General features: G+C 43.3%; 1 protein-coding gene across 1 annotated transcript in view; it reads left to right on the top strand.

The window, feature by feature from the left end:
• The window catches only part of OCA2 (OCA2 melanosomal transmembrane protein), a 483235-nt gene extending 466756 nt beyond the window's left edge, over positions 1-16479 (top strand). The window contains exon 24 of the mRNA XM_040425133.1: positions 16027-16479. Within this exon, the coding sequence (XP_040281067.1) occupies positions 16027-16114 (88 nt within the window). The 3' untranslated portion in view covers positions 16115-16479. The remainder of the gene's footprint in view (positions 1-16026) is intronic.
• Positions 16480-25967: the final 9488 nt, after the last annotated feature.

Here is a 25967-nt window from a genome sequence, read left to right as displayed (position 1 = left end):
TCTCATTCAGTGCGCAGGGGCCTCAGCCTCTCTCAATCCCCTCTGAGGAGGAGGCCATGCAGCTGGGTTTGCTTGCCTCTGATAGTAGAGGATTCCGCTCTCAGAGGAGGGTTTGTTTCTGTTGTGGAGGTATAAATCATTTGGCAAATGTTTGCCCCTCTGAGATTCAGGGAGTTTTCTGAGGGTAATGAAGAAACAAAGAAAAAACCCTCTAAAAACTTTCCATCTGTTACTATTGGCAAGGTTGATGCGGAAATTGAAGGTTTGCCGTTTCAATTTCTGGGTTTTCTTCTCTTCGCTTCTGGTTTTTGCATGGACCCTGAGAAGGTCCGCGCTGTGCTTGATTGGGAGCTTCCTGAGAATCAGAAGGTGCTGATGCGGTTTTTGGGTTTTGCCAATTATTACAAGAAGTTCATTTTGAATTATTCCTCTGTTGTTAAGCCACTCACTGATATGACTAAAAAGGGGGTCGATTTTTCCTCCTGGTCGGTAGATGCGCTTAAGGCCTTTTCTAGCATCAAAGAGAGTTTTGCTTCCGCTCCCATCTTGGTACAACCTGATGTGTCTCTGCCTTTCATTGTTGAGGTGGACGCTTCTGAGGTGGGTGTGGGTGCGGTCTTGTCTCAGGGTCTCTCTCCTGCCAAATGGCGACCGTGTGCCTTTTTCTCAAGGAAACTCTCCTCCGCAGAGAGAAATTACAATGTGGGAGATAGGGAGTTGTTGGCCATCAAATTTTTGGCCACCAAGCCAATTGTTGGCCACCAAGCTTTTGAGGAATGGCGCCATTGGCTAGAGGGAGCCAGACACCCTATTACCGTGTTTACCGACCATAAGAATCTGGCCTACTTGGAATCTTCCGAGCGTCTGAACCCGAGACAAATGGTCTTTATTCTTTTCTAGGTTTAATTTTGTTGTCACGTTCCGCCCTGGGGTTAAAAATATGAAGGCTGATGCCCTGTCATGTTGTTTTCCGGGAGGGGGGAACTTTGAAGACCAGGGTCCCATTTTGGCTGAAGGGGTGGTCGTCTCTGCTCTTTATCCTGATTTGGAGGCAGAGGTTCAGGCAGCCCAGGCAGAGGCTCCTGATCTTTGTCCTCCTGGGAGGTTGTTTGTGCCTCTCTCTTTACGACACAAGGTTTTTAAGGAGCACCACGATACTGTCCTTGCTGGGCACCCGGGGAGTAGAGCCACAGTGGATCTCATTGCTCGGAGATTCTGGTGGCCGGCTCTTTGTAAGACGGTTGAGGGTTTTGTGGCAGCCTGCGAGACCTGCGCTCGTGCCAAGGTCTCTCATTCACGGCCATCGGGTTCTCTCCTCCCGTTACCCATTCCTTCCCGTCCTTGGACGCATCTGTCCATGGACTTCATTACGGACCTGCCTCGTTCCTCTGGGAAGACTGTGATTCTGGTAGTAGTGGACCGTTTTAGCAAAATAGCTAATTTCATTCCCTTTCCTAGGTTACCCAATGCTAAAATGCTGGCGCAAGCATTTGTTGATCACATTGTCAAATTGCATGGCATTCCTTCAGACATAGTTTCTGATAGGGGCACGCAGTTTGTTTCCAGATTCTGGAAGGCCTTATGTTCTCGCTTGTGGGTTCGATTGTCGTTCTCTTCTGCTTTTCATCCGCAGTCAAATGGCCAGGCCGAACGCGTCAATCAGAATCTGGAGACATATCTGTGCTGTTTTGTGGCGGAGAATCAGGAGGATTGGTGTTCATTTTTGTCCCTTGCTGAGTTCGCTTTAAATAACAGTCGCCAGGAGTCCTCGGATAAGTCACCATTTTTTGGTACATATGAGTTTCATCCGCAGTTTGGGACATTCTCTGGAGAGAGGTCTTCTGGTTTACCGGATGAGGAGAGATTTTCCTCGTCTTTGTCATTTATTTGGCAAAAGATTCAGGGTAATCTGAAGAGGATGAGTGAGAGATATAAGCGTGTGGCGGATAAGAGACGTGTGCCTGGTCCGGACCTGAATGTGGGTGATCTTGTGTGGTTGTCTACAAAGAATATCAAACTGAAGGTTCCCTCCTGGAAGTTGGCTCCTAAGTTTATTGGACCTTACAAGATCTTGTCCGTCATCAATCCTGTTGCCTTCCGTCTTGATCTTCCTCAGACTTGGAAGATCCATAATGTTTTTCACAGGTCCCTAATAAAACCGTATGTCCAACCCACTGTACCCTCCTCTTTGCCTCCTCCTCCTCCGATTGTTGTTGATGGTAATCTTGAATTTCCGGTCTCTAGGATTGTGGATTCTCGCATTATCCGCGGTTCTCTCCAGTACCTCGTTCATTGGGAGGGTTATGGTCCTGAGGAGAGGATGTGGGTCCCAGTGGCGGACATTAAGGCCACTCGTCTTATCAGGGCTTTCCATAGGTCCCATCCTGAGAAGGTGGGCTCTGAGTGTCCGGAGTCCACTCGTAGAGGGAGGGGTACTGTCACCGCCAGCTCTCTGAGAAGCTGTGGCAGACGTTCTTCTGTACCTCTTGCATGATGTTCTTTGTTTTGGTTTCACTTTGTCATCTCTTTTCCTTCTCCCAGCTGTCATCTATTTACACTGATTGCCTCCCTTTATATTCCCTCCCATACTGCCTCACTTTGCAGTTTATACTACTTCCTGGATTGTGTTCACTGCAAGAGGCTGCAACTGCTGGTTCCTCAGATAAGTCTTTTCCTTTATTTGTGTTTCCGTGCTGGCTTGATTCTAGGTGACCCTGACTCCCTCCGTATTAAGTGCAGGGAGCCGGTGGTCGTGTCCCCTCACTATAATAGGGTTTTCAGGTGTCACTCAGTCTAGGTACAAGGGCATGCAATTATCTATCATAAAGATCTTTGCATGGGCAAAGCAGTCAGGGAGAGCTCTAGGGGTTTTATAGGGCTCACCCATATGTTCCTTAGTTTGGGATCAAGTCAGTCGGATGTTTATTTATAACTTCCAGTTTTCTGCAACACCATCCGAGACATAGTCCCTGTGCTGTTTGGTATCCTAGTGTGTACCACACTGAACATGGACCAAAGAAAGCTAAGGAGAGAGTTGTCTCACGAGATTAGAAAGACCATTTTAGACTAACATGTCAAAAGTAAAGGGTATAAGACTATCTCCAAACAGCTTGATGTTCCTGTTACTACAGTTGCACATGCTAATCAGAAGTTTATAGTCTATGGGACTGTAGCCAACCTCCCTGGATGTGACTGCAAGATGAAAATTGATGATAAATTGAAGAGACGGATAATACAAATGGCAATCAGAGAGCCCAGAACAGCTGCCAAAAAGATTAGAGGTGAACTCTAAGGTCAATTTACATCAGTGTCAGAGTGCACCATTTGCAACTGTCTTAGCCAAAGTGCACTTAATAGCAGACAAACAAGAAGGAAACCACTGTTGAAAGCAAATCAGAAAAAAGCAAGATTGGAATTTGCCAAAATGCATATTGACAAGCCACAAAACTTCTGGGAGAATGTCCTTTGGACCGATGATACAAAACTGCAGCTTTTTGACAAGTCAGCTCTATGTTCACAGAAGCATAAATGAAGCATACAAAATATGTTTAAGGAAGCTTTGCTGCATATGGCTCTGTGCTCTGCACTGCGATTGGACAGCGCTGCTGTCAGGGAGAAGTAGAGACACTGGCGTCTCCTCCTACTTGCTCTGAATGTTGAGAAATTACCGGGAGCCACAGTGGGCGAACGGAGCGGCGCCCAGGAATAATAGTAAGTGCACTTAGATCCCTGGGCGCTGCTCTATGTAGCCTGCTACTTAGTTAATATTCTTTGGACCCATGAAAAAGGTCCTCTTTAACACTAAGCAAGAGCTTAACATTTGTCTTCATAAAGTTTTATTCTATTTTAAAATGCTTACCATTGCCCTTCTGACAAACTTCAGAGGAGCCAATAAAGGAGCTGACAAACTTTTCTTTGTTTTCCTATTGGGTATAAAATGCCATATACTGACTAGCTCAATTATTTAATGCTGCAAAAAAGATGGCCTTAAAGGGGTTCTCCAAGAGTATATAAATGTTCCCTCATATGCCGGGCACCCCAGATGGAATATACTTACCCTGGTCCCCGCTCCCTGCTCCACTCCTGGTCTCCACACTACTGCTGCTGCTTCTCCCAGCACACGGATAAAAACATCCAGTGTGAGGGCGGAGCAGCCAATGGCAAATGGGGACGAGCCTCCCTAGCATCGCTGGTGATGCTACGGAGGCTCCCCCCTGTCCCCACCTGCCATTAGCTGCTCCCCCCGACACCGGATGTTTTCATCCGTGTGCAGCTAGAAGCGACAGTGGAGGTGCAGGGACCAGGAGCAGTGTCGGGAGCGGGAACCGGAGTGAGTATATTCCATGTGGGGTGCCCAAAACATGAGGGGACATTTTATACTCTTGGAGAACCCCTTTAAGTCTCCCTAATCTGAAAACTCTTTTGGACAATTCTTTATAAAATAACCATGAAAATTATCTTGGAGCATCTGGCAATGTTGAAGTTAACTTACAGGCAAATTAAAAAGGTTCTCTAGAATTTAATAATTATGCATCCCTAGTATAAGTCATTAATATGAGATTGGTGGGGTCTAACAGCTTTCAGGGAGACGGCTTTTTTGAAAAAATTTGGTTCGATACAAATTTATTTGCAGCGAATTGCATAAAAAACTGCTATTTCCTGGCTGCAGAAAGCCTTTATAGTGGTATAGAACACTGTGCCTTGCAGTAACACACATAGGGAGTCTGCTGTGGTAGTAAAACAATACTGTGAGTCAGTATGGCATGCAGATGATAGGCATCGCTCTTAGAACCACTGCACACTTCACTTATTTGGGCAGTTATGGGGTCAAAACTGACCAAATAACTTGAGTGTTAACTCAGCCTTACAGGTCAATGATGGCGTCAAGAAGAAGCGCACTCCTTTTACACCGTCGGCAGCTGATTCCACATAGATGTCTACAGAAACTGTTCTATTAAACGCTTATACAAGTAGAGCCCCCCCCCCCCCCCGACAGAGTGGAGAGAGTGTCAGAAGTTTGTGGTCACTGATTATTTTGCCCTTGCTCTGATTCGTCAGAACAATAACTCCCAAAACACTTATCCTGTCTGTGGAGCATCCGCCATCACTTGGTCAGCATTTGGTCAGTAATCAATCAGTATTGCTGAAGCCCTAAAAAAACAGGAGTGGATCCAAAACAGAGATGACACGTGAATGGAATTGTCGCATGTATTGTGTGTTTTGTACCCACTCCTGCTTTTGGCTACCAAATCATAAGCCAATTCTGATGCAAAATAGGGACCATGTCATGCAGGCCTTACAGCTATTACATAGACAGTATTCGTTGTGCGTCTCATTTTTCCTTCCTTCTGACAGATCAGAAGAAGGGTCAAATAAGTGATGATGTCAGCCAGGCCGAAAGGCAAAATAGTGGCCCAGTCATGAAGTGGGGAGGATGAGAACAGCATGGGAAGTCCACAGAGTGGCCCTATGACATATTGGTGGGGTGGCAGCAGCATCAGGAGGCCACAGAGTGGCACAATGACAGTGTGGAGGTGGCCACAGGATAGCACAATGGCAGTGTGGAGGTGGCAGTAGCATCAGGAGGCCACAGAGTGGCGGTGGCAGCATCAGCATCAGGAGACCAGCTGAGGATGGTGGGTGAAAGGAGTACTTGGCTCATCAGATGTGTGGCATCAGGTAACTGGCAGCATCAGAAATAGTAGCTGGTCTCTTTTGTCAAAGTGTTGGTCTGGCACCATGGATGATCTAGTCTGATGCATCAGGCATTGGTGGATGGAAATCCTGGCTGATCCACACCGGATTCCTCTTGACAAAGGTCAGTGTCTCCAAATTTTGGGTGGTCAGGCAAGTTCTTCTTGGGGTAACTATGGCACTAAACACACGCTCTGATGCCACACTACTGGCCGGGCAGGACAGCTTTTCCAGGGCAAACTCTGCCAGTTGCGAACACAAATCCAGTTTGGCTGCCCAGTAGTCCAGAGGATCTTCAGTGTGGGGTGGCAGGGTGCTGTCCAAGTCTAGCTGCTGCGTAGTTTCTTTACTAGGTGGGTGAAGAAAGCTGCTTATCAGCGACTCTAGACTCAAGTTGCTGCTAATGGAGCTGGAACTGCACCTACCCCCCCACCGTGCCACAGCAGCCATGGCAGAGGAATGTGAGCGCAGAGGGCCCCTTGATAAGACCTGCGGGAGGATGGACAATGGTGCAGATAGGCAGCAGCCAACTGACTACATAGGATGTCTCTATAGTAGTTCACTTTGTCCTCCCTCTCAGCGGGTGTGAAAAAGGCCCCCATTTTGGACCGGTAGCAAGGGTTCAACAAGGTGGAGAGCCAGAAGTCATCCCTCTGCTGAATGGTGACAATTTGGCTGTCACTACGCAAGTAAGTGAGCATGCATCGGGCCATTTGTGCAAGTGACTCGAAGGGACGCTCTGCCTCCATCTCCACTGCGTACTGCCATGGTGTGTCTGGGTCCTCTACCTCGTCTTCCTTATCACCATGTAGCTCCTGTGGCTGCTCCTGCTCCTCCCCTATCACCTGTGTAGAAAAACCACCCATTTCGCTACACATTGCTTGTGCTCCAATGTCCTCCTCCTCCTCCAGTTCAGCCCTCACAAGGCTTTGAGGAGGCCGCGAGATCTAGGTGCCACGTCTCCAGTCCCCTGACTAGACAGATTTTCCAGCATCTGTTCCAAGACATGACACAGTGTAATTACGTCGTTTTGCTCGTAGTCCTGGCGACTGAAAAATAATGTGGCCTCCTCAAAGGGCCTGAGCAAACTGCAGGTGTCACACATGAGCTGGCACTCTGACATCGAAGTTACACAGGTGAGTACTCCTGTCTGCTTGGATCACTAAGAAATAGTTTATGGCCTTTCTCTGTTCGTATAGTCTGTCCAACATATGGAGGGTGGAATTCCAACGGGTGGAAACGTCGCATATCAGGCTATGTTGGGGGATGCCTTTCTGCCGCTGCACCTCAAGTAGGGTGTTCTTTGCAGTGTCAAGGGCTGAAGTGCATGAAAAGCTTCCTGGCAATTTTTAGGAATTCTTGCAGATAGGTGGAAGACTTCTGGAACAGCTTGACAACCAGATTGAACATGTGTGCCATACAGGGTGCATGGCTCATCCCTCCGTGACACAGCGCCGACACCATGTTCTTCCCGTTGTCGGCTACCATGATTCCGATTTTGAGTTGTTGCGGAGAAAGCCAGTACTCTATTTCTTGAAGAAGGACACGGAGCAGTTCCTCCCCTGTGTGACTCCGTTCGCCCAGGCAAATGAGTTGTAGAACAGCTGGACACCACCATGCCCTGCACATGTGGTATGCTGTAGGGGCACTGTGAATTGTCTCTGCAGTGGAGGCTGAGAACACGATGAAAGATGAGGAGGCAGAGGCAGATATTGTCGCAGGACCAACGGAGTGACAATGTGGAGGTGGAAGCTATGTCACCTAGCCAAGATGCTTCCCAGTAGTCCAGAGGATCTTCAGTGTGGGGTGGCTGTGCAGGAAACACATTTACCCAGTGGGCCGTAAAGGACATGTATTGTCCCTTACCGTAGTTACAGCTCCACATGTCGGCCCTGCTATGCACTTTTGCAGACACTGGCAGGCTCAAGGACTGGCCGACCTTCTGTTCTACATGTGTGTGCAGGGCTGGTACTGCCTTTTTGGCGAAGAAATGATGGCTTGGTAATCTCCACCTCTGCTCGGCACAAGCAATCAGTTCTTTGAAACATGCAGAGTCCACCACTTGGAAAGCGATGGACTGCAGCACCAGCAACTTGGCCAGAAGCACATTCAGCTTTTGCTCTGTTGGATGAGTGCACGCATACTGTTATCTCTTGGCAATCGCTTTGGTGATCGGTTACTGACGGGGAGGAGGAGCACGACCAGCAGATGATGGAAAGGACAGACAGCTCCTTTCTGCAGAGGTGGTGGAGCCTTGACTGCCTGAAATCGGGTGCATGCCATTGGGTGATGCAGCGGTTGTTGCGGCAGGCTGGTCTACCACATCGGAGCCATGGTTCTCCCAGCCCACTTTATGGTGACGCTGCATATGTTGACGCAGGGCCGCGGTGCCAACATTGGCACCCTGGCCACGCTTCACCTTCTGCCCACAGATTCTACATATGGCCATGTTTACTTCCTCTGGGCGTCTTAACAAAAAAAAAAAAAAAGTCCACACCGCCGAGTAGTTGATTTCACCCCCAACACTATGCACCGACTGACTACCAATGCCGCTACTTCTGTAAACCCGTGCACCACTACTTTCTGAGCAGATAGGCTCCTGCGAAGCGGGTGGTCTACCCCGGGCACGTTTGGCTACCGACCTCCCACTGCTGCCACCCTGCTGACTCCCGGCCACACTAGCGACTTGCTGGCTCCGCCGCTGCCGCCCTCTTCTCCCGATGATGATGAAGCCTCTAATTCACCTGGCTCCCAAGAGCGATCAGCTACATCATCATCATCATCGAGTACTGTCTGCACGTGACTGATGTCCTCCTCAATGGTCTCTGGGTCAAGAGCCTCACTGCTTGCAACACCAGCTCCCATGCCACTCTCATCACTACTTGCCCGGCTAGCGGAGGAAGCGGCGGGTGTCTCCTCCACATCTTAGCCCGGAAGTAGTTGCTGACTGTCCTCTAGTAGCTCATCCTCGCTGTATAGTGCAGCTGAGCCCACAGCATACAATACTTCAGTGGCTGAACAGCAAAGGACAGAGGCAGCTTGAGGACAGGTGAGGGCACAGGGCCTGCTCCCGGGCCATGCCAACTAAAGGTTGTGTCTGACGAAGCCACCGACTCTTGGCTGGGGTTGTCTGATGTCACTTGGGACGAAGTTGATGACCGAGTCAACCATTCAAGAAACCGCTGGGTTGCTGGTCAAGACACGACTGCTAGATGACAACGGCAGCTCGAACCTCTCGCTGCGGCCCCTGCTGCCATGCTACCATACTCTGCTGTGACCTGTGCCTGCGCCAGAAACATTTAGGTCTCTAACACTCCCCTGTGCAAGGCCTGGCACTTCTGTCTGACATACTGTTAAGTCAGATAAATAAGCAAAAAAGGAAATTAAAACACCCCAAAAAAGTCAAATTTTCGCACTTTACCGCGAACGGTTTGCTGGAATTAGAGCTGTATAATGGTAATTTGAATCCCCAGTCAGTGCAGCAAGGGGTAACAGGATTGTTCCTATTACACAGGCTGTAAACTCCCCTACTGAACCCTGTTCTGCTTCAATACTGTGTAATAATTCCTCCCTATCCTTTCCCTTAACTTCTATGCAGTAAAATAAGTTTTAAGGTCTTTTCTACCACTGTCCCTAGAGCCTGCTGATGTCTCTCCCTGCACGAAGTACACTGGAAAATAACTTAATCCAAGATGGCTGAGGCTATTTAGAGGGTTGTGACATCACAGGGGCTGGCTGCTGATTAGCTGCATGCATGGCATTGTGGGTGATCCCTCGTTCCCAGAGTTCCTTACTCTGTGTCATAACACGTGTAGCAGCCATTTTAGGAAAACATGCGATTTGTTACCACGAAGCGTGATGAAATTCTGATTTGGTGAGAATCAAATTTTTCTTGAAATTCGGATCGAATTCTACTTCGTCAACTTCGGTTCGCTCATTTCTATTGATTACCTATACGAGAGAGAGGTCATCAATTGTTAAATCCTGGTGTACTTCAATTGCACAATGTACTAAAACATTTTGTAAAGGATTGTCTAATTTTCACTTTTTAGTTGGTTATTATCATTGCCGTTGTTTTAACAGTACATAATCATGTTCTCTACTACAGTTTTCAAATTTGCTGGTTATTCCAATAATTAGTATATAAGGGGCTTCATTGTAATTCTTTAATTGTTTGCTGGCATGTTTTGTATAATTCATTATGTTAATCATAGTTGTCTGTTGAGAATTGTCTCATTGAAATCAATTACTGCTCAGTAAATTTAAAACACAAGGGAAATCTGAAGATCTAGAAATGTTTGAACAATAAAACAGTTTCCAGCTTTAATAATGACGTAATACTTCCCTAGAATAGATACTATTAACCCGTGTACAATAGGAACTGCTCAGATTTTTTGATGTCTGGACACTTTTGTCTGTAACAAAAAGACTTCATTGTTTGTGTGGCTCAATTATAAAAAAAAAAAGGAGAAACCAAGGAAAAGCTAGAGTTTACTGTATTTCAAGTATAAGGGTTTATGTAAAAGTCCCTCTAAACAAGGTCTAGGAAATGACTAATATCTGGATAAAACCACCTGACATTAGTCTAATGCTTTTTCTAGAATCCTTTTGGAATGACTTTTTAGGTAGGGACAGACAAGGGCAATAAGTCCCTGAATGAGAACCCAGCCCGATTCCCCTAACTACTTGCAGTATAAGATTTAAATGGCAGAACTGCAACTGTCCCACAGTCCGTACACTAGAATGAGTGAGTGCAGGACAGACAAAACGCTCAATACATACAGACTCAAAGCAGTTGTATGAAATGGGTCAGAACCAGACGGGCTACACAGCACCAAAACGTAAGACAAAGGAAAGTCAGGAAACAAGCAATGGTGAAAGCACAAGAAATAAAACAGCACTCAGAAACAGGAACAAGAACCATGCTGGGGAGCCAAGAGACTATCACTGGCAATGTAGAATGGACAGGAGGGGCTAAAAATAGAACGCCGGGTCCCTGGATCAGAACCTGATGGGTCCAGTGGCCTGGCACTCCATAGGTTTTAATTGAGCAGCTGAGCTGTCATTCAACCTATGGCTAGTCTCCTCCAGAACATGCACGCTGCAGGGAGAAACAGAGCATTGCACCCTATTGCTAAGAATGCGGTCCCGGCGCTAGGGGCGTGGCTCAGGAGTGCGTCTCTCTATGCGCTGCTGTGCCAAAGATTAGTATTGTGCTGCTGGAGCCTGGACAGGAAAGTTGATTACACATATATTACATATTTTATTGCAAAGATGTAATTTCCATTGGATACCTAATGTGTATTTTAATGCATAACTAGAAAATTTTAAGATTGTAAAAGCAAATGGCGGTAATAAACCTTGCAGCTGGTCAGAACTGAAGCACATGGTTTCCCTCAAGATTTTGCCAAATTATACCTGAGCTATTACTGCAAAAGGCATACATGTTCTATAACCCTGTTATACACTCTCTTCACTGAGAAAATTACATTCTCGAGAGGTTTTTGTGTATTTTTTTTTTAGAATTGTACAGCAAAGAACTTGGAAAGGCACGGATTGTAACCACATGACCTATGGAACTAAAACATCCTTCTTTCTGTCTTCTATTGCTATATTTTCTATAAGGTATTATATTAAATATGTAAAAATGAAGTTGTATGTTCTGTGAAGTGCAAACATTCATAGAAACGTCCACACAATGGTCTTTCTTTCAGTATGTAACTTCACATTTCATACTGTGCCGCAATTCATACTAACAAGGTAGGAAATACAAGGTAGACTGGTATTTTTGGTTATAAAAGATGAGCAAAGGTTAAATACACAATTTTACTTTGTAACCCTATATAACCGCTAATAGAATTTAGGATATAGTCATGCAGTTTAAATTCCATGCATACAGGGAGTGCAGAATTATTAGGCAAATTAGTATTTTGACCACATCATCCTCTTTATGCATGTTGTCTTACTCCAAGCTGTATAGGCTCGAAAGCCTACTACCAATTAAGCATATTAGGTGATGTGCATCTCTGTAATGAGAAGGGGTGTGGTCTAATGACATCAACACCCTATATTAGGTGTGCATAATTATTAGGCAACTTCCTTTCCTTTGGCAAAATGGGTCAAAAGAAGGACTTGACAGGCTCAGAAAAGTCAAAAATAGTGAGATATCTTGCAGAGGGATGCAGCACTCTTAAAATTGCAAAGCTTCTGAAGCGTGATCATCGAACAATCAAGCGTTTCATTCAAAATAGTCAACAGGGTCGCAAGAAGCGTGTGGAAAAACCAAGGCGCAAAATAACTGCCCATGAACTGAGAAAAGTCAAGCGTGCAGCTGCCAAGATGCCACTTACCACCAGTTTGGCCATATTTCAGAGCTGCAACATCTCTGTGCCCAAAAGCACAAAGTGTGCAATACTCAGAGACATGGCTAAGGTAAGAAAGGCTGAAAGACGACCACCACTGAACAAGACACACAAGCTGAAACGTCAAGACTGGGCCAAGAAATATCTCAAGACTGATTTTTCTAAGGTTTTATTGACTGATGAAATGAGAGTGAGTCTTGATGGGCCAGATGGATGGGCCCGTGGCTGGATTGGTAAAGGGCAGAGAGCTCCAGTCCGACTCAGACGCCAGCAAGGTGGAGGTGGAGTACTGGTTTGGGCTGGTATCATCAAAGAGGAGCTTGTGGGGCCTTTTCGGGTTGAGGATGGAGTCAAGCTCAACTCCCAGTCCTACTGCCAGTTTCTGGAAGACTCCTTCTTCAAGCAGTGGTACAGGAAGAAGTCTGCATCCTTCAAGAAAAACATGATTTTCATGCAGGACAATGCTCCATCACACGCGTCCAAGTACTCCACAGCGTGGCTGGCAAGAAAGGGTATAAAAGAAGAAAATCTAATGACATGGCCTCCTTGTTCACCTGATCTGAACCCCATTGAGAACCTGTGGTCCATCATCAAATGTGAGATTTACAAGGAGGGAAAACAGTACACCTCTCTGAACAGTGTCTGGGAGGCTGTGGTTGCTGCTGCACGCAATGTTGATGGTGAACAGATCAAAACACTGACAGAATCCATGGATGGCAGGCTTTTGAGTGTCCTTGCAAAGAAAGGTGGCTATATTGGTCACTGATTTTGTTTTTGTTTTTGAATGTCAGAAATGTATATTTGTGAATGTTGAGATGTTATATTGGTTTCACTGGTAAAAATAAATAATTGAAATGGGTATATATTTGTTTTTTAAGTTGCCTAATAATTATGCACAGTAATAGTCACTTGCACACACACATATCCCCCTAAAATAGCTAAAACTAAAAACAAACTAAAAACTACTTCCAAAAATATTCAGCTTTGATATTAATGAGTTTTTTGGGTTCATTGAGAACATGGTTGTTGCTCAATAATAAAATTAATCCTCAAAAATACAACTTGCCTAATAATTCTGCACTCTCTGTATATAAGCAAAATGCACAGGAAAACTGCAGCAAAATCATTTGATTGTTTCCAATGAGCAACCACTTTGCTGTTCAATTGCGTGTAGTTGAGTTTTCAGCATGTATTTGAATTCTGCATCATAAAAGAAATGTCCTTTCTTGGTGAAACCAAGGCAGATTTATCCCATTTAATATGCCTCTTTAATATGGTAGTAATCACCATCATAATCCTGGGTTAAGTTGCCCATACCACTGGCACTGGCCACTGAAAAGGAAATGTAGTACTATATGGTAGCTATTCAATTTGTACTACAAGTCTGCCAGAGCCACTGTTTAATGGTGCCTCATTTTGGTTTATAGATGGGGTCCCAGGTGGGAACCCATCTGATGCCCATTTTGTATCAGTGAGTTGTCCTACAACATACTACATGTTCTAACCGTGAAGCTATATAAAAGTATCTACTATAGTGCATTCCATAAGTCCCTCACAATATCATATTTGTAGCATAATGTCTAATTTGTGTTACTATCTGCTAAATTATCTAAAGGTAAACCTAATTAGCAGATTTGTACCTATGAAACTGGCTGATCTGTTACATGTGCGCTTGGCAGCTGAAGGCGTCTGTGTTGGAACCATGATGATATGTGCCCCCATTGCGGAGAAAAATGATGTTTTAATATATGCAAATTAACCTAAAAGAGCAAGGGGGGCATTGCAAAATCTCCTAGAGGTTCCACTCATTTTGATTGACAGGGCCAAGCAGTGTAAATGCAATTACATCTGGCCCTGACCTTTCCTAAAGTCAATCAAAGTGGAGAGGACGCAGCAGTTGCAGAGCGAGCAGGGCCTCTAAGTGTAATGGCAACATCCCCATTGCTTATAGAGGATCATTTTCATATAATAAAACCATTTTTGTCAACAATGTGGGCACATATGAACATGGGCCTTCAGCTGCCAAGCGCACATGCAACAGGTCAGCCAGTTTTATAGGTACAAATCTGCTGACAGATGTCCTTTAAGCCAGTTTTACATGTTGTAGATTTTGTTGCATAAAAAAAAGTAAAGTATACACTTTATGCAGCAAAATGATAGAACCATTGGCCAACCTGTCATGTCGTGGCTTGACCGCATGCAGCCAGTAGCAGTATCCGGTTTCATCCTTAATAGCAAAGTGGAGCTTCTAGTCCACCATTTATTAACCTCTCAAAGCCAATCTCTTATAATTTATAAGTTTTGGGGGAATCGTAGTGACGATAAAAATAATTCTGGCATAGGGGTATTTTTATTTATTTTTTTTGCTTTGTTTAACGTGCAAGTGAAACAATGTGATAATTTAATAGATTGTGTCATTACAGATGTGGTGATACCCAATATGTTTCCCTGGTTCTTTTCTGGCCCTTTGTTTACATGTAATAAAAACCATCTCTGCCTCTGCACTGCTAAGGGAGTGTATACAAGAGCTGCCCTGAGTGACATGTCTGCCTGCTGGGAGACTCAGCAGCATGTTGTATATGTAGGACTACAAGTCCCAGCTGTATAATGACACTGCTAAGGGAGTGGATACAAGAGCTGCCCTGAGTGCTGGGAGAATCGACAGCAACTTGTATGTGTAGAACTACAAGTCCCACCTGTATAATGACACTGCTTATACACACAGGATCTTCCCCCTACCTTCTTGTGCAATGCTCTCTCTAGTCCTTCAGCTCCTGTGCCCAGAATTGTCACTGCTGCAGATACCCAGTGTGTGCAGCTGAAGGGGTTAAGAATCCTAGGAGAGAGAGCAGACGGCAGTGAAGGGGGGCGTGGCCAGCAGTGACGTCTTGTTTACAGGCTTGTAAATTACTTTTATCAGAGCAGGGAGAGAAGCTGACATCACAGGTCATGTGACCCTCTGTCAAATCTGAGAAACCAGCCACTGGAGATAAAGTGAGTTAATTGGAAAGCTGTTATATTTGCCCAGTTAGGAACATAGAAAGAACAAAAAAATAACTGACAATCCCTTTAATTCAAGTGTTCGCTTTTTTTTGTGTGACTTGAACCTGCAATCAGTTGATCGCTTGTACTAGATGATGTAATATTTCTGTAAGATCAAAAAGGATCCAGCACCCACTATTGCATTTGTGGGATTCCAATCAGAGGACAGAGGGAGCTTCCTCCATTGGCCTAACCTCTCAGATGCCGCAGTCGCTATAGACCATGACATCTGTGGGGCTAGACTGCCAGGATCTGAGTTATCTCCAATTGTAGCAGTGAGATCCAGGTGCCAGCTGTATAATACAATTGGCACCCTCAAGCCACGGTATGTGCACAGCTTCTGAACCCGCTCTGTCACTGTGATGTACTATTATGGCAGACATCAATAACTGCCTTCACTTTCTAATGTAATAGTATTGCACTAAACGCAAAGGGGTTAACTGATCTGAAACACTTTAATCCTTTAATAAATTCCTATTTGCTTATTTTTCCCTAGTGGTGGCTGCAGCCATATTTGTAATATGTGAAGTGAAACGGCGATTTAGAATCATATGAGGAGAATCATCAATGTATTTGTCAGTTGTCTGGTGTAAATACATTGAGAAATATGGTGTTGAGAAAGAGCGTCACGTTTTTGAAGCATCTATAAGTTGAGGCTAACTTTTTATTATTTTTTTAGTTTTGTTAGAAATCTTGGGTGTTTTTAAGTTATAATAAAAACATATAGTATGATAATCGTTTCTGAAAACTAGTCGTCAAAGACACAAAATATATACTGCCCAGTAGTTGATCTACTATTCCCCAAGACAATAGCTACATCCTCAGTCAAAATGTATTTATGATACCTTCAAATAAATAATAGGGCAATGTTTACCATACCATAGATGATTGAATCCTACTGAAAAAAAAATGTTTTCTTCTGTTTCAGGTTGGGATTTCCCATGATGATTGTTTCCACTACAATTGGAATGACTTATCTGTTGGTGTCCCATGTTGTATTGCAATGGAATTCATAAACTACAAGAGAAGATTACCATTTCAGCAGTTACACTGATCTAATTAATCCATGGCTGTATATGAAGGGCTGGTGGAATTAATGATCCCTGCTGTATTCAAGAAAAAATAGCATTATTTCTAATACTTTACATGAAGTCATACACTTTGAGATAAGTCTATGCAACAGTTAATTGATGCATTAGAAAATAGTTGCACATAGGCAAATATGCAATATAATTGCCCACTTTTAATTGTGAAGAGTTTTTGAACTTTGTGGACAAATTAAGTGGATAATATATCAATATTATTCCACATTAATTATTATTCAGTTCAGTATTTTCTCATTATGGTTTTCTAAGTAGGAGGATAAACCAATGCCTTAGGCTCCATTCACACGTCCGCAATGTGTTTTGCGGATCCATGGAGCCGCGGAGCCGCAAAACACGGACAGCGGTAATGTGCGTTCCGCATTTTGCAGACCGCACATTGCCGGCACTGTAGAATATGCCTATTCTTGTCCGCAATTGCGGACAAGAACAGGACATGTTCTATTTTTTTCGGGAACGGAATTACGGACCATAGAAATTGCGGACGTGTGAATGGACTCTTACAGTAAGCCACACGGTGTAGTAAAAACCTGCATTATCATTTTTGGTTATTAATGCAAATTTTGTAACTGTCGAAAGCACAAACGTATTTTCATGTTTTGATGGGTTTAACTGTAACAATGGTGTTTTCAGTGTATGATCTACAAATGCATGTACTACAATAATCAAGACTTGATATGTTTGAGACAAAAGAAAATACATCAACTGAAAATAAAGTTGAATTTGGACCCAAAATGGGTGTGGGTGTGTTTTGTAAATGCCTACATTAAAACGTTTCTAACCCAATAATGCCTAATTATTATATTTAAATACTAATACATTTGATTGAAAACATGATAATTAGAGATAAGTGAGGCAAGCTTTGGATGCTACTTCCGGAGCAGCTTCGCTAAAAAAAAATTGTTATAATACTGTACAGAGATTCGTCTCCGTACAGTATAGGAATGTATGGGCTCCGTTGAGCCGAAGTTATTCGTGTGAGACTCTGAATAACTTCAGTAATTGATTATTACAGTGAAAAACCACTTCAAAACTTGGTACCGAGTGGTACCTTGAAACTGAAGCAGAGTTCAGTTCCAAGGTTTTTCACTATAATAATCAATTATCAAAGTTATTCAATGAAGTCTCGCGCGACTTCGTGAATAACTTACTTCGGCTCATCGAAGCCCATACATTCTAATAAATCTCTGTACAGTATTATAACAAATTTTTTAACAAAGCGACTTCGGATGTAGCATATGAAGTTGCTTGGCTCCTCTCTAATGCTAATCTTCCTACATTTCAAGCTCTTCAATAGGTGTCCTACTCTTCATTGCTTCAGTAGTGTCATTTAGCCATGGTTACATACAGTAGGATGAGCTTTTAAGCTTTGGATTCCAGAATTAAGCTGTGGCATTGGAAATTATAAAGTAGGCATGCCTATCACATGTTCTTAAGGCTATAGCCAGGGCAGTTAGCAGTAGGAAATCCTTGGAAAGATGGTAGGGTACATTAGGCTTGGGTGAAGGGGAAGGCATTGGTTGTGTCAACATGCTCTTTAAATGACAAACCAAAGTTAAAGTAAACAAAAGGCCCACTGTGAGCCTGCTACCCGATGGCCCACATGGAGTCATCACCATGTCTTTGCCAGAGAAATAGTTGTTTTGTCTATTGCAATTATGTGTATTGTATTCTGAACATATGTTTTTTCTTCAGTTCAATAGAGCAGAAGCTAAAATATTAGGAAAAACTAATTAATTCTGTGAGCCAGCAATGGCATAATATTGATGGCCTGTCATCAAGATAGTCGCGATCCATTGATCTGATAATGATGGACTATCAGCTGTTTGAAGGGGCTGCTGCCCTTGCACGAGCGCAGCTTCTTCAAAGTTTACCCATGTGTCATCTCCTTTGTAGTGGTGATGTAGTGTAATTACAACTACTGCAGACTTTTGGGAGATGTAAGGGCCCTAAATGGGACAATAATTCCTTCTTGATCCATGTTGCAATCAGACTGGATGAACATTCATGCAAAAATTCTATCTGTCTATCTACGGTATATGTGATATACATATATGCAGTAGATGTCTTGGCATGCAGTTAAACTAGTATTTTTCATAAATCCATGCAAATATTGTGCTTCATTTTATGACTCCTTTTATCTTTGGCCTGTGTTTTGGACCATTTTTAAATCTGTTGTAGTTTTAATGCCTAAAAGTAACAATTTGGCACAAATTATATACTGTATTTGTGTTTTAGACAACATCTCTGAGCTCTATGGCACTTAAAGTTTGGTTCAGTAAAAATACGGGGGTTTTGATTCTTATATTCAGAATATAGACAGACAGGTGCAATATACCACCAGTCTGAATGAGGACTTAAGCTGCATTTCTGCACGTTAAAAAGATCCACATATACTATTCGTAAAATGTTAGGGATATTTGGCTTGCGTGCAAAATTTATGGAAAACGTAAAAAGTTCAGGCTACAGTGATATTATTATTAATGATGTATGCAATGGTGAGTTCCTCATCTAAAAAAAAATCAAATGAAGCAAAAACCAGGGGTGGGTATACCCCCACAAAAAATGTTTCCATTTGTCATGTGGCCTTCAGCATCAATTACAGCTTGACAACGACGTTTCATGCTGTTCACAAGTTAAATTGTCTGCTGAGGCAGCCCTCAGGTCATTGAGGTTATGGGATACAGAGTTTCTAGCCTCTACCCAGCAACTCAGCTGATCCCATATGTTTTCAATGAGATTCAGGTCTAGAAAAAGTGCAGGCCACTTCATTTGAAGTACCCCCATCTCTAGCAGCCGTTCCCTAATGATGCAACTCGTAGATGAAGATTAAATTAGGCCGGTGTTGTTCATGCAGAGGCACAATGATTAATTGTTATTCAAGTAGTATGGGCTTTTCACTATCATTCACAAAATGTAGGACAGTTCTGTATTGACTAGACACACTTGCCCACACTAACACCATCACCACCAAAGACTTGTCTGGTGACAGTGGCTGATGCATAGCACTCTCCTTGACGGCTCCAACATTGTTGGTGGCCATCATTTCTGCTCAGCGCGAATAGACTTATCATTGAACAGAACTGAGGTCCACTAGTCCCTTGTCCAGCATAGATGCACCCTGGCCCATGCAAGATTATGATGCCTGTGCCTGGTGGTGTGGTCAGGTACCCTTGTAGGTCGTCTAGCACGCAGACGGCTCTGATATAAATGGCTTTGAATTGTCTGATATGACACTTGGGTGCCTCTCACCTCCTTTAAATTTACCTAGAGTTGTGTAGCAGTCATTATCCGGTTCCGCGGGGCATTGTTCGCAATAAAGACGTCCTCAGTGTGGGATGTGGCCAAAGGGTATTCACTTCTATACTTTTGTGACTCTTCGTCTCTCTGTATCTCTGTTGCAACCTGCTGATGACATTCTGTGACACTCTAAGCTCAGTGGCCACTTCCATCTGAGAACACCCTGCTTGAAGCCTTCCAATGGCAAGGTACTTGTTGATCAATTGTTAGGTGTCGTCTTGGTCCCATGATGTCAAAATGTGAACAGCATGAGGAGGACTGTTTAAATGTAAATTCTAATTGAACCTGGAAATGTACTGGGCAATTCATGGATCAAACACCTAATGTGAATTCTGCCGTTAAGCTTCATGTTAGAGAACAGCAGGTCATGCAAAAAGTACTGAAACATTGAACAGTTGGACATGTGTAGTTAAACGTTTAGAGGAGGTCACATTAAGTTCACCTGTAAAGGTTAGAGTGCATTTTAGGTTGATCCTGAAATTGCACCCACAAGCCAAATATCCCTATCAAGTGCTGTGGACAGAGTTGAATCCTGTCATGCCGAATCACACATGCCTGTTTTCAATTTATATTGCCGTTTTAGAAGAGACTTTTTTTCATTATATGACAAAATGTCATCTGGTCTTTGGAACTGAATATATAGCACAAAGCCATGTTGTGGTTGTGTGAATGCAGCCTTACTAGCGAACATATCAATAAAAAAAAAAAACATGAATTGCTTCTCATATCTGAAAAAGGAGTTGAATTTAGGAAAACATACTTTTTTTCTTGTGGATGAACAATACCAGTATAATAAAACCCAATATACAAGGTAATTCTTACACAATATTACTTTCATCAACATGTATAAAGTGCTTGCAATGATATTCTAAGCTAAATCATTATGATTTTCAGTGCATTATATATCTTTTTGTGACAATTTATTTTAGTCTTTTATTTAAATTCTGTTCATTGAATTATGCCTGGATAATACCTCCATGGTAACTAAATGAACTGTATTTTAACGTGTGCTTTAAAGAAAAATGCCTGATGTGCATAATTGCTGAGACAATATACATTATACTATTCAATTTATAGTCACTTACAAAAGCATTTGTACAAAATGTTCTTTTACATGTTCACGGGCATTTGTGAAGAGCAAACATCTTAAATATTTTTTATTCGAAACATAAAGCACATTCTTTAAATAGCTATTATAATTTCTCTGCCTTTTCAAAGTAGAATCTAGCTCTATAACTGTTTGAGGCACTCAAATAATTCATGAGCCAAAATTTTCCCTCAGATTGATTAGGGATATTATATCCAGGTTATTTCATTTTTCTTTATGGCCTTTTGCTTACATTGTGGCATTCTTTGCTGAAGTGGAGATTGCAATTTCTATCACAAGCAGCAAAATTGTCAATGAAAATAAGAAATGCTGGTGAAGTTGAAAATGGAAAAGCGTTGAACTAAAATATCTGTAATATATCTGTCATATATCTGCCCAAGTGATAGGACAGTTTATAGGGTTAGTTATCCTCAATTAATTGAAATGAACTGCTAAAATGTTATAAAAGCATAGCATTCAAAATGTGTTTCAATAATGAGAAAATAATCTTTATGTAACTGAACAGTATTTTTTTTTAAAGAGGAGATAAATGGAGCACAGTTACCAATGTACTTACCTAAGACTACCCTACTGAACACCATAAGATACACATGGAGGCACCTTTTCTAACAAATTTGAATATTCTTGGACAAGCGTTATAAAACAAACCAAGGTATGATCTGCCATTGATGTTTCCGTCCCCCCTTAGGACTAGAGATAGGCTAATGGATTTAAAACAAATTAAATTTCGACCAAATTTTTCCAAAATTGGGATCAAATTCTAATTTATGGCATTTTGATTAGTCCACAACACAGGAAAGTTAGAGAATCAAATGACGCCAGGTATACAATTTGGTTTGTTTGTAGAGAGACGGTTACCAACAACAGCCATGTGTTAACCCATAGCCATATATGTTGCTGTCACTTTAAGATTACTAATGTAGGCTTGGTGGTAAAGATGAAATGAGTTGCCTATAGTCCTAGGGTGCCCCATAATATCATCCACAACTTTCCAGGGCAATTTGGCAACAAATTGCCCGACTAATTCAACCTCTGTATAATAATATGCACATACACCTACTAAAGTTGACGCAGATGCTCACTTCCAGTTGTGACAATTACAGTGAGACAGCTGCAACAGAAGGGCATGCCCCCTGAACTGGGAAGAGAGCAGAAGAAGAAGAGACATGCACCCTGCAAAATTATATATCCCTGAGTGCCAACCTAAAGAGAATTTAGCAGAGCAATTAAAATAATGAATGGCCGGTATAGGGCTGGATCTAGAAGTACATTGCCATATACTACGTACTTTATATTACAGTATGCCTGATTTTCATTTCTTTGAAATAAGTCAGTTTCCAACTCCTCATTTGACTTTAAAGGGGTTTACTGGGAAGAGACATCTTGCCTCAAAAAGGGCCAGAATGGGATAAAAATCAAATACACACTTATGATATTACAACAGAACATGGTAACATTAACAACTAAAACATAAAATTAATAAGTAAGGACAGTTTACTGTGAAATCCTCAAAATAAGCACAACTTATAGATAGCAAAACCTGCCAATATATCATCACAACAAAACAGTCTAGAAATAAAGGCATACGCTATAACTATTTTTACAATGGAAAATTTGGAAAAGACAGTGATTTGTGACATCACAATGGAAAACAGCCTAGGAGCAAAGAAAAGCAATACTGTGACATCATCAAACTAGAATCCACAGTCTGTTATGATATTTCAAAATAGGTAAAGTAAGTAAGACTATCGTGATGTCAGCAAAACTGACTACAGTCTAGGAAGACGCACTATTCTCATGATTTTATAGTGGAATACATCTTATAAAAGATTGCAAATATTTTTGAGACATCACAATCTTAAACTGGCTTGGAATAAAATCAAACACTATTGTGACGGCATAAAAATTATTTGCTATTGTAACAGAACACTGTTTAGAAATGACAATTACCAAAACTATTAGCATACTGTATCTTTACAATACAACCTTTAAATCAGGGTCGTTGATAGGGTCTTAAAGATCAGGGACACAAGCCCCAAGGCACATGCCTACCCCCGGAAAAAAAATATAATCTACTGTGTGGTGTGTGTGTGTGTGTGTGTGTGTGTATGTGTATATATATATATATATATATATATATATACACTGATCAAAAAAATAAAGGGAACACAGAAATAACACATCCTAGATCTGAATTAATTAAATATTCTTCTGAAATACTTTGTTCTTTACATAGTTGAATGTGCTGACAACAAAATCACACAAAAATAAATAAATGGAAATCAAATTTTAAACCCATGGAGGTCTGTATTTGGATCACACTCAAAACTAAAGTGGAAAAACACACTACAGGCTGATCTAACTTTGATTTAATGTCCTTAAAACAAGTCAAAATGAGGCTCAGTAGTGTGTGTGGCCTCCACATGCCTGTATGACCTCCCTACAACGCCTGTGCATGCTCCTGATGAGGTGGCGGACGGTCTCCTGAGGGATCCCCTCCCAGACCTGGACTAAAGCATCTGCCAACTCCTGGACAGTCTGTGGTGCAACGTGACGTTGGTGGATAGAGCGAGACATGATGTCCCAGATGTGCTCAATTGGATTCAGGTCTGGGGAACAAGCGGGCCAGTCCATAGCATCAATGCCTTTGTCTTGCAGGAACTGCTGATGCACTCCAGCCACATGAGGTCTAGCATTGTCTTGCATTAGGAGGAACCCAGTGCCAACCGCACCAGCATATGGTCTCACAAGGGGTCTGAGGATCTCATCTCTGTACCTAATGGCAGTCAGGCTACCTCTGGCGAGCACATGGAGGGCTGTGCGGCCCTCCAAAGAAATGCCACCCCACACCATTACTGACCCAATGCCAAACCGGTCATGCTGGAGGATGTTGCAGGCAGCAGAACGTTCTCCACATGAAGCTGTCCTGCAGTGCAACACACCTCACTGCTGTTCCATGGAATCACAATGGTAGTGGCTGCTGCTGGGCTGGCAGAGGCCATTTTTATAAGGCCTGTCACACTGCAGCACTGGTGACCTGGACAGCTACAGCAGGACAGGCTGCAGTAGCTCTGGAATCTGCTTGTCCTGGTAAATTCTCCTGTAGGGCTGGGTCCGGTCCTCCGATTCTATGCCTGAGTGAGGGGCGAGGCATAGCACAAGCCCTGCTTCCTGCTCTGATACTGAGACACCAGTGTGGAGCTGGTGGCCGGCCTCATTGCTCTTCAGCCAGGGGCATAATGTAGCAGCTCCTTTCAGGTTTAATGTGCCCCTTGCTGATGTCATTTAGAGCCACACTGCAGCCCCACACTGGTGACTCAATATTTATGAAAGAAGCTGCCATTGCAGAGAAACATACAGACATCTGTCAGAAATTTGGGGCAATGTTCTTGTAGTCCAGGGCCCAGGCCCCGAATCTACATGACTAGCGACGTCCCTGCATTAAATGTAGGTTATTATGACAACATAGACTACAAACAAAGAGAAAATTGTTGTGGGACCGATAACATTTTAAGTGTTTTTTGGACTGTAAGGCTAATTTCAGACAAACATGTCCACTGTGGATTTGCGGTGTGATTCCCTGTTATGGCCACTGCTTCTTTCACAGGACCATATGGAATTATAATGTCTTGTACCTGATATATATCATAGTGGCTCAGGCTGGATGATAAGTCAGGCGTATACTATAGTCAGACACTTTTGTATTATGCTACACCAACTATTGATTGGTTTATTTTGGGATACATTTGTACGCCAGAATTGTGGCACAATTTTCGCACAAAATGTTACATTGTAGACCATGCCCCTTTCCCATGAAACCATGTGGATTTTTTCAAGAAGCTTCAGAAACTTACCCTAATCCTAGATGCAGCAAATTGTGCAATGTTTTTGGCACTATTTAGACCAAAATAGGTGCACTCACATTCGCAAATAGTGATGACCTTGCGGTTCGCCCCGAACATGCAAACATATGTCCACGTGCGTCTTATTCTATTGCATTGTACTGAACTTTGACCCATGACACATCCATCAGGTGGGACAGGACAGCCAATTGAGATGTTTCAGCAAATGGGCACACATCCAACCCTATAACAGAACCCGATCTGGCAGCCATTTTACATTGTGTTTTGCCAGTGTAAGGAGAGGTTGCATTTTGGAACAGGGACAGGCTGTGAGGAAATTAGGGACACCAAACGCTAGCTAATAGGCCCACAAAAGTCCTTTTAAGGACTGGTAATGTTGTGCTATCGATAGGTGTGATGCACAGAGGGGTGTGATATACTTATAATATACTTTCTAACATAGTAAGTTTTAGTGCATTTGCATGCTTCCAGAAAATACTGATTGAGGCCTGCCATATATCAGCTTCCACAAAATAGTGATAGAGGTTTTCCATATACCTGGGTCCACAAAATTACTGCTTGAGCGTGATATACCAGCTTCAGTTGTCAACTCATTGAGGCCTGCCATATATAAGCTTCCACAAATACTGCTTTTCTCTAGGGTATTTGGCACAGGGTTATTTTGAAAATAACAGGCACAGGAAGAGGCAGGCCATTCCGCAGGGGTGGTAGGGGTCGGGCAGGTGTGCCAGGCCAAAGCCTAAGTGGGAAATTGGAGAAGGTGCGTTTGATTACTTTTAAAGGAACCACCAGAGTCGGTTGAGTGGCTCACTCAGCCTTCTGTTTCTGCACCCTCCTGATCCTCTGCATCTCCACCCTCCTCACTCTCTGCTCTGTGCACCCCCAAAGACACCACCACCATAGCCCCTCCACTCGAGTCAGAGGAATTATTTTCCCATCCATTCCCAGACCTTAACGATGCGCAGCCATTCTTGGCATCGGATTAGGAAGAGAAGGTAGCAATGGCCGCCACCCAGCAGTCTGATGACCGTACCCACATCAGCCCAAGAAGGGTGGTCCCCGCGGTTGCTGCCTACTCCGAGATCTCTGTCAGTGGTGGTGAAGGTGATGATGATGACGTGTCGATGGCCGTCACTTGGGTGCCCACAAGAGAGGAAGAGGAGGGGGGTTCAGAGGGAGAGACTGAGCAGCAGATGAGGAGGAGAAGCAGACAGAACTCGCAGTGCACAGGAGGCAAAAAGCAGACTGCAAATGTATCTGGAGCGAGCCATCCACCATGCACTGTCATATCTTGTGCTCCCAGGACGCCGGCACATGGCTCCGCAGTGTGGGCTTTTTTTAACGTGTCAGCTGCTGACAATAGTGTTGCTATCTGCACCCTGTGCTGTCAACGCGTAAGTCGCGGTAAGCCCAACACTCTCCTAGGGACGACCGCCTTAAGAAGGCACCTGGCCTCCCATCACCGAGCCCAGTGGGAGCAACGCCATCAGAACTC

Source organism: Bufo bufo, chromosome 3, assembly GCF_905171765.1.
Source record: "Bufo bufo chromosome 3, aBufBuf1.1, whole genome shotgun sequence".
Lineage (NCBI taxonomy): Eukaryota > Metazoa > Chordata > Amphibia > Anura > Bufonidae > Bufo > Bufo bufo.
Note: the sequence above shows the minus strand (reverse complement) of the source record. Positions and strands in the feature narration are given on the sequence as shown.